Source organism: Rutidosis leptorrhynchoides, chromosome 10, assembly GCF_046630445.1.
Source record: "Rutidosis leptorrhynchoides isolate AG116_Rl617_1_P2 chromosome 10, CSIRO_AGI_Rlap_v1, whole genome shotgun sequence".
NCBI lineage: Eukaryota > Viridiplantae > Streptophyta > Magnoliopsida > Asterales > Asteraceae > Rutidosis > Rutidosis leptorrhynchoides.
This window is the reverse complement of record NC_092342.1, coordinates 231008007-231016790: the sequence shown is the minus strand read 5'-3', so window position 1 is coordinate 231016790 and position 8784 is coordinate 231008007. Positions and strand designations below refer to the sequence as shown.

The 8784-nt window shown below is 35.4% G+C and overlaps 2 protein-coding genes across 3 annotated transcripts; both read right to left on the bottom strand.

The window, feature by feature from the left end:
- Window positions 1-639: 639 nt before the first annotated feature.
- LOC139873239 (guanine nucleotide-binding protein subunit gamma 2-like) lies at window positions 640-3766 on the bottom strand. Of its 2 annotated transcripts, XM_071861173.1 has the most exons (6): window positions 3720-3766; window positions 3531-3643; window positions 2031-2083; window positions 1881-1925; window positions 1368-1477; window positions 640-824 (listed from the first exon to the last, which is right to left on the bottom strand). In XM_071861173.1, exons 1-5 carry the CDS (start codon window positions 3730-3732, stop codon window positions 1393-1395), a joined length of 309 nt encoding a protein of 102 aa, XP_071717274.1. In that variant the 5' UTR covers window positions 3733-3766; the 3' UTR covers window positions 640-824; window positions 1368-1392. The 2 variants fall into 2 exon arrangements, with proteins under 2 accessions (XP_071717274.1, XP_071717275.1); XM_071861174.1 differs by lacking the exons at window positions 3531-3643; window positions 3720-3766 and adding an exon at window positions 2836-3335.
- A 742-nt stretch (window positions 3767-4508) lies between these two features.
- Window positions 4509-8413, bottom strand: LOC139870861 (uncharacterized). The gene is made up of 6 exons (XM_071858629.1): window positions 8070-8413; window positions 7644-8002; window positions 6651-7499; window positions 5646-6552; window positions 5072-5394; window positions 4509-4981 (listed from the first exon to the last, which is right to left on the bottom strand). Exons 1-6 carry the CDS (start codon window positions 8411-8413, stop codon window positions 4509-4511), a joined length of 3255 nt encoding a protein of 1084 aa, XP_071714730.1.
- Between the last annotated feature and the right edge of the window lie 371 nt (window positions 8414-8784).

Genomic DNA, 8784 nt, shown 5'->3' with positions numbered 1-8784 from the left:
TATATATATATATATATATATATATATATATATATATATATATATATATATATATATATATATATATATATATATATTTGATAAACTTATTACTTCTTATTAACATAGTACGTTCTTTTTAACAATTGTGATAGAGCACTTAAGATGAAATGTTTGATAGGACAATATTAGACTGTCATTGGAGTAATCAGGTGTGAAAACGTATATTTACAACTTTCGTCCAACAAACAGGCTCATAATCTATGCATTAATATTCGATACTGATGTTAACGATACAAATTTTATTAGTAATAAATTATTTCTTTCATCGTAAATTGTAATATACATTTGATAACTATCAATATTAACGTTATTGAATGCTAAGTTATATAACTGTCGTGCAACGCACGGACTCATAAAACTTGTAATAATATAACGGTTATTACAAACGATACTGTTGTCATGATAAGGAGGGATGCACATTGTATTCCATGTTCAACAGCATATGAAACAGTTTTTTTATTAGTACTTTAAATTTTTTTTTTTAATAAGGTGTAGCCTATTACATTTGTATTAAGAACATAAAATACTCTTTACCAACACTGTAGCACAATAGCCAAAATTGTAATCATCAATATAAAAAATCGAAGCCATCCCGTCGATTTCAATTTTTCATAAGGGCCTTGTTCAGGCCTTTATTATACAAAAGTTTTAAACAATTGCAAGAATAAGTTCATTAAATACTAAAAAATTTGATTAAATACAAACATCAGTCATATCAATATTAGCCCTTTGGATTATGGGCTCTGTGCTAGCGCACATATTGAATACCCTCAAATTCGCCCCTGTAAAAAATGATCATCAGTCAAAGAATTCACAAGTACTGTAATAAGGCCGATCCTGTTGTAACTGTAATAAGACTTGAGACCTTAAAACACTCTTTACCAATTAATACATATGACATAAAGACTGAAGTTTTTATCTCAGACAACATGATTTCTCCAAAAATTGACAACATTCTTGTACAAAACAAACCTATTGTATATTGTATTGTATATGTTGATTATATCAAAATAAAAATATAAGGTCTAGCCCATTGTAAAGGTAACGAGAAATAAGACACAAATGGGCACCGTAAACACCCACTTCAACAACAGACAAGGAAGCAAACTTTTATCTAAGAAAATACGATTATCATTAAAAACTAACAAAACATTTTGACAACATAATAAAACCATAACGACAACTCTGATAGATTATGTATTTCTCTAAAAAAAAAAAAATAATAAAAAAAAAAAATTAACGTTTCTGCACAAGGACCATTATGGCAAATGGGAATGTTATCTTGTATATGTAGCGAGATTGTATAAAAACTGCATTGCACGAACCTCAAATTTATTACTAAGAATATTGCTAGAGAATCCAGCATCTACAACCTGACTTATCTTGAGGTCCCTCGAACCATTGATCCCATGATGGATTTGTGGGCCCACTTGTCCTGCCACCAAGAACAACAAGATATAATTACTTATTTGCCCTCACGTCATCTAATCAATTTACATACGAAGTACAGTATATATTATTATTATTATTATTATTATTATTATTATTATTATTATTATTATTATTATTATTATTAGTAACACCTATACTAAAACATAAATTGAGGTGCACAATATTCTTTGCTCACATCAGTTGACGTCATGCTTCATATTGGCATTTATCTATTTTTATTTATATTTTATTTTTCCAAAAGAAAATATATTGCCCCCGTCGCAACGCACAAATTTCCTAACTCGTTAATAAATAATAAATTAATTTAACTGTTAAGTTTTTTTATTTTAATGTGATGTATATATTAATTAATGTTAAGTTTGCAAGCCAAAAGCAAGGGGTCTTACGTGGGAAGCAACGGATCCGGTTTTGTTTCCACATTATTCAGAAATCTATCAAAACGCAAAGAAGAAGTACGTTAGAACTGTAATTGATCTCAAGGTTCACGACACATCTACTTTTATTACAAATGGAAAACTTAGCACATTAATACTTACTCTTTGCAAGAAGCCGAGGCTGTTTCCATTTTTTCAAGCTGATCAAGCTCCTCCTACATATGATATGTTACGTTTATAACAAAAATAGGAATTTATAAAAGCATACACACCACATAATATAAATATATCCCCATCAAAGATACAAGGCTAAAAGGGGTACAACGGGTAATCATTCTTATACTCTTATAAAGAGAGTAAAACATCTACTTTTTTTTAACGGCTGATCGGCATCACCTAGAAAAGGACACAGGCCGACCCCGGGAGTAAACCCATAGAATACCACTCAAGCCAAAGCTCGTTGGTAGTAAAACATCTACTCTAAACAATGTGCCTAGTCAGATGTTGCAACTTTTACGAAACAAAAAAAAGAGTATATTTCTTGCTCATATAAACTACTTCAAGAAGCAAAGGTCACCTATAACTACAAGTTATAGCCACTCGTTTCATAGAAGCAAATAATTATTGGGTAAACTTAAAATCATCTAAACACACCCATTTTGTAACCTAATTTGGGAGACATTTACTCCTGTTTCATCAGAAGCATCTCACATTTTACAAGAATGCTACTTTTGGTTATCGTATGTGTCATCTTTTTAAAAAATCAGAATCAGTTAAGCATCCAAACAACTTATTATCAGCTAATTATTAAAAGTTCAAACACTAACTTATTAAATAGAATTCATCTAAATACATTTAAATTAAATATAAACGAAGTACGAGTTGATCAATCAAACTCTATCAAAATGTAACGCGTACAATCACCTAAATAATAAGCTACATACATTGAGAAGATGTAAAAACATACTGATGCGAGCAACGGAACCCATAAAGATTCATTCAAAAGTTCATTTAATTTCCTTTTTCTTTTTTGTTTTGGATAGGTGAAGCCGCCAACCATATAAAATTGACAAAATTCGAACTGAGACCTCCTAAAAAGAATCCCAAGTGATCGCCCCTTGCATCAAAGTTTAAAGTAAATAATCTTTTCATTATTTAAAAACTTTAGTAAGTCAGTTTTTAAACTGAAAAAAAGAATTAAGAAAAATTGTACATGGCTTTCTTGTAATGCTATTTTAGGATGGGTGATGATTCGTACACCACCAATTTTTAGCCGTACACCAACAAATATGTTTTACAGTTTTGTACAATACAACATTCATAATGTATGTTTGGTCTGGTGGTGTATGGCAAACTTGGTGGTGTATGGATTACTCCCCTTTTAGGATTGTTAGTTAAAATTCACTTAACCTTGTACGGATGGAATAGCAACCAGAAATTATTTCTGAACAAACTGACAAAAGAATGATAAGCTACAAAATTAGTGACACAAATCAAACCATTCATTGCATACCATTTATTATCATCCTAAATTCAAAAAAAAAAAAAAAAAAAAAAACTTACAAACAAAAAGTTTCAATTTTGAAGTAAACCCACAAAAACCCATATCACGAATTCAAGAATAAACCAATAAAAAATCAAAATTTTGCAGTAAAAACAGACCTCCAAATGGCGAGTTTCTTGTTCAAGTCTTTTAAGTTCAGCCAAAATTCTATGTTTTCCTCTTGTATCTGCTATCACCGATCTTACCGGTTCAGATTCCTCTGTTTGCATCTCTTAATTAGCACAACCAAATCAATCACCAAAATTGTAAACCCTAATAAATATTTACAAATGGGTGGAAATGCTTACTTTTTGACACCATAATTCACTTGTTTAACAAATTTATTAGTGCTTCATTATAGTTGGAAAATATAATTAGTATATAAAGTGACATCTTTATAAGTAAACAACGAAAAAAATTGAAAATTTTAATTTATTTCCATTTTTTGTTTAATGATAGAAAAGGGACCTCAAACCCTTTTTAATCCTATCCCTTAATTTCACCCTTTTCATGGTCTAATTTTGTCTTATAAGTTTCTTGATGGTAATGATTGTATTTGAAAGGTCTACTCTCGCATTTAAAAGCGTGGGTGTTGCTGTTTCTCAACATGCACTAGCTGTTTTGTTTCTATCATGATTCCTTAATCTTTAATTAGTTAAAGATCACATGGATGGTGATTAGTTTTAACGGACTCAGTTAATTTTCGTTACGATGAAAGATGCAATTAGAAACTTTAAAATGCTTTATAGGATTTTTTTTTTTTTTTTTTTTTTGAAAAGCAAGAATACATTATAAAAACCAAAGATATAACACGAAGGATACAAGACTTGTGTACATATCACAAGGACAAGACTTGTGCAGACTACTCGAACCTGAACTAGCTAACACGAAATTACTTTACAACATACATCATGGAGAGGTGCAAAGGCTGCATCTCATCTAAACCGAATTAAAGGAACGAACTCGGGTTGTGTAACCACGTGTGCCACTCGAACTTTTTCCCTCTCGATCTATTGGATATCCAATCGAATGAAATGATTTGAATTTCGTTGAGAGCTACCGGAGTACTCCACCCATTGCCTTTAAATACCTTGTTATTACGATTCTTCCAAATGAGATAAGCCCCTATCCATATCACCGCTTGCCAAACTTTCTTTCCAAAACCCGACAATTGTCTCAAAGACATTACCTTCGAACAATTCGCGAACACTAAAATAAGAAAAGTTTCCTTTATTCCACCATTTAAAAACACGTCCCCAAATCTCTAAAGATTGTCTACAAAAGATAAGTGAGTGATCAACGGATTCTACGACATCATCACATATCGGGCAAAGAAGACTATGGAGATCAATTCCACGTTTGTCTAATTCAGATCTTACGGGTAGTCTTCTCAGTAGAGCGCGCCACACAAACAACTCGACTTTTTTCGAGACAGGGGAATTGCGGAGAGTGCTCTGATGAGGAGAATTTGTAGACAGGATTTTAAGGTCAATTTCAGATGCAAGAATTTTCACCTTAAACATTCCATCAGACGATAGGGACCACCTCCAGGAGTCTTTGCGGCTGCCATCTAAACGAATCGAAGACAATAGATTAGAAAGAGATACCAGGTCACCTGCTGCTCGGCCTCTAGGGGGACGCTTTCAGTGCCAAACTATACCACCATCTGATAAACGATCCTTAACCGAGACATTGATTTCTTGCTCGAGCCTAAACAGCCTAGGAAACATACTGCATAACTTGTTGTCACCTATCCAATGATCAAGCCAAAAGGATGTAGAACCCCCATCACCAATCACCTTAATGAAGGAGTTATTGAATTGAATCTGTAAATCCTCAATTGCTTTTCCTGCATTGACAATATTGTACCAAATGCCTTTTGATGAAGAATGAGAAGCCTCATTCCCCAACATAAGACCACCGTCAATTTCATAAATGCTACGAATAATTTTGACCCAAAGAGCGTTGGTTTCGGTTTTAAACCTCCACCACCACTTTCCCAATAAAGCGAGATTTTTACATTTTAAGGATCCAATGTTTAACCCCCCCTCCTCCCCGAAAGAATTAATGACCTTATCCCATTTGACCCACGACACTTTTTTACCCGAACCTGACTCGCCCAAAAGAAATTTCGCCTCACACTCTCAAGTAATTTTAACAAGCATGGTGCAGTGCGGAAGAGCGAGAAATAGTACAATGAAAGGCTTGAAAGAACCGATTTAATAAGGACTAACCTTCCCCCGAATGACATCGATCGCATTTTCCAACACGAAAGCCTACTATTAAATTTATCGATAACCGTCTTCCAATCATTCATCTTTTTCATCTTCGCGCCGATGGGTAGCCCTAGATATATGAAAGGGAAATTACCAATCTGACAACCCATAAGATGAGCTAGTGAGTCAAGTTCATTAGATTCAATCCCAATCCCGTAAATAGAACTCTTTTGAAAGTTGACTTTAAGGCCCGAAGTTAACTCGAAACATTTAAGGAGGTTCATGAGATTGCACGCATTTGATCGGCTCCACTCACCAAAGAATATGGTGTCATTCGCATATTGAAGGTGTGAGACTAGGACTTTTTCTCTCCCGACCTCAATACCTTTAAAGAGACCTTTATCCAACGCCGCTTTAGTAAGAATATTCAAACCTTCCGCCGCAAGAATGAAAAGAAAGGGAGAGAGTGGATCTCCTTGTCTAACCCCTCTTCCAAGTGTAAACTCGCGAGTTGGTGACCCGTTCACAAGGATTGAGATAGAAGCTGACTTAAGACAATTCAAAATCCACTTCCTCCATTTACAACCGAACCCCATGCTTTTCATAACTTCAAGTAAGAAATTCCAATTAAGGCTATCAAATGCCTTTTCAAAATCCACTTTAGATATGATTCCTTTCTTATGATTCGTTTTAAGAAAATCCACCATTTCGTTTGCAATTAGAACTCCATCAAGAATGAAACGACCCTTTAAAAATGCGTTTTGCTCAATTCCGATAAGAGAGGGTAAAACTTTGCGTAAACGATTCGAGAGTAGCTTGGAAACTATCTTGTAATAGCTTCCTATTAAGCTAATAGGCCGATAGTCCCCAAATCTCAATGGATCAGCTTTCTTAGGAATTAGAGTCACGAACGAAGCATTGCAACCTCTAGAGATTTCACCCTTCTACCAAAACCAAGATAAAGTCTCTACTAAGTCGCCTTTAATTAGCTCCCAATATTTTTTGAAAAACGCATATTGAAACCATCCGGCCCCGGAGCTTTCGTACTACCACAATCATTAATGGCTTCGAAGATTTCAGATTCAAGGAACTTACTTTCCAATTCGGCAGCTTCCTCTAGTGTAATGGATGGATAACTCAAGTCCTCCATCGAAGGCCTCATGTTGTCAGGTTCTTCAAATGTCCGACTAAAATGGTTGAAAGTTTCTGTTTTGATTGCATCCGGGCTGTCGATCCATACTCCCTCTATAGTAACACCACGAATGTTGCACCTGTTATATTGATTTCGAATTATCGAATGGAAGAATTTAGAGTTCTCGTCTCCTTCTAGAATCCAACGAACACGCGCCTTTTGTTTTAACATACCCGTTTTGATCTTTTCTTTTTCTAGCCAACTTTTCCTCGACGTCTTCCATAGTTCAAGTTCCTGCTGATTCAAGGGACTAGTTTCAGCCTTAATTTCTAAGGCCTGAGCAGTGTTTTTATGCATGTCGATTTCCCCATCTAATTGACCGAAGTGCTGCAAACTCCATGACTTTAATTCCAATTTGACCTTTTTTAATTTATTCATGAACCATCGATCTTTTCTCGTATCTGAACCTGCTTCTAAGACCCATGTGTTTTTGACAATTTGATCAGCCTCTTCATCACCTAACCAACAATCAAAAATTTTGCACGGTTTCGAGCCGAAGTTCTTCTCGTCATCCATTAACCTAATAGGGCAATGATCAGAATCATTTCTTTCAAGTACCACAGCCGCAAGATTTACCCATTTCGACCCAAAATTCTCGGACACAAGAAATCGATCAAGTTTACTAAATTTTAAGCCGTCATCACTTACACGCGTGTACATCCTCCCGCCTAGTGGGACATCTATGAGATTGTTATTGACAATGAAATCATCAAATCTTTTTGCTCTGCTAGCCACGAATTCACAGTTTTATCGCTCCGACGAGTCTCTGACCTCGTTAAAATCACCACACAAGGTCCAAGCATCGTTACTGTTGGATATCATACCTGTAAGAGTATCCCATAGTCTTTGCTTTTTTGCATCGTCATGGGGACCATAAACATTTAGGATGTTAAGGGTGCATCCATTAGATTTCCATTTACCTCGAACCCCAATAGCCCTATCAAATCTGATGCAATCAGTGGCATCAAAGACATTCGAATCCCAAATCAAAAGTTGTCCCCCGGACTTCCCGACCATCTCTTGTTGGATAAAATCACACTCGGTTGAGCCCCATAGGGTTTGAATCCATGAGGCATTAACAGGGTGTAATTTAGTCTCCTGGAGAGCCAAAAAGGATGGTTTCTCCTTATAGATAAGATTTTTAATTTGCCCGAATTTGCTATGTTTCCCGAACCCAAAACATCTAACGTTGTAAGCTATAATCTTCATAAGTAACTTAATAAGTCGAATATAGCAACAACATAACTTACATAGCAGAAGGAGTAGAAATCTTCTGCCATTTCAACCCAAGGCAACATCCAAACTCATGCACCCCCTCCATGTTCACTGAATTGAAAGAATTGGATGTCTCATTACTGTACTCATCCCTATTAGCATTGCCGTTATGTTTGCCCTTCCTAGACGTGTCTTCCTGAGAGTTTGAATTAATAGATTGACTCAAATTCGCACAATTGGAGCACCTGGATCGCAACAATTGGTTGTCAATTTTATCTTTTCTCGCGGCATTCTTCAGATTCATCATTCTGGATGAGGTTTTCCATCTCCTAATGCTTGACCAGCAACAGTCCCTTCTACCATCTTCATTCGACCTCATTCCTTTTCCTTTTAGCTTGCTGGATCTTTTCTTTTTATCAAATTTAATACTTTGATCATCAGCCTTGGTCGTTGAGCCCAATCCAATATTATGAGAATTATTGGGCTTGGAAATACAATTGTTAGCTGACTGGGATGGTATGGGCCTCACTGAAGTAGAATTATTGCTTGAATCAATGGGTTTATTAGTTGGGCTGTCACCAGAATTCCATTAGGCTTTATCATATCTGGCCCGTAATGACTCTTTAGTTGATGGGTTGAGATCAACAGGATCTGTAACAGAATTCATCTTTGGGGATTGACAATAAGCATCATGCGCCTTTTCATTGTACACAGCAGTTGGGTTTACCCCATTAAATGGAGTTTCGGGAA

Excerpts from the sequence above, each read along its gene's own strand:
- LOC139873239 (XM_071861173.1), bottom strand. Across the intron at positions 1,926-2,030 it reads GCCTCGGCTTCTTGCAAAGA|ATTTCTGAATAATGTGGAAA; the intron begins GTAAGTATTAAT and ends GCGTTTTGATAG. Across the intron at positions 1,478-1,880 it reads CCGGATCCGTTGCTTCCCAC|GACAAGTGGGCCCACAAATC; the intron begins GTAAGACCCCTT and ends TCTTGGTGGCAG.
- LOC139870861 (XM_071858629.1), bottom strand. The coding sequence starts at position 8,413 with ATGAGGTCGAATGAAGATGGTAGAAGGGACTGTTGCTGGTCAAGCATT. Across the intron at positions 8,003-8,069 it reads ATTTCTACTCCTTCTGCTAT|ATGTTTTGGGTTCGGGAAAC; the intron begins GTAAGTTATGTT and ends TTACAACGTTAG. Across the intron at positions 6,553-6,650 it reads GAAAGCTCCGGGGCCGGATG|GTTGCAATGCTTCGTTCGTG; the intron begins GTTTCAATATGC and ends AAATCTCTAGAG.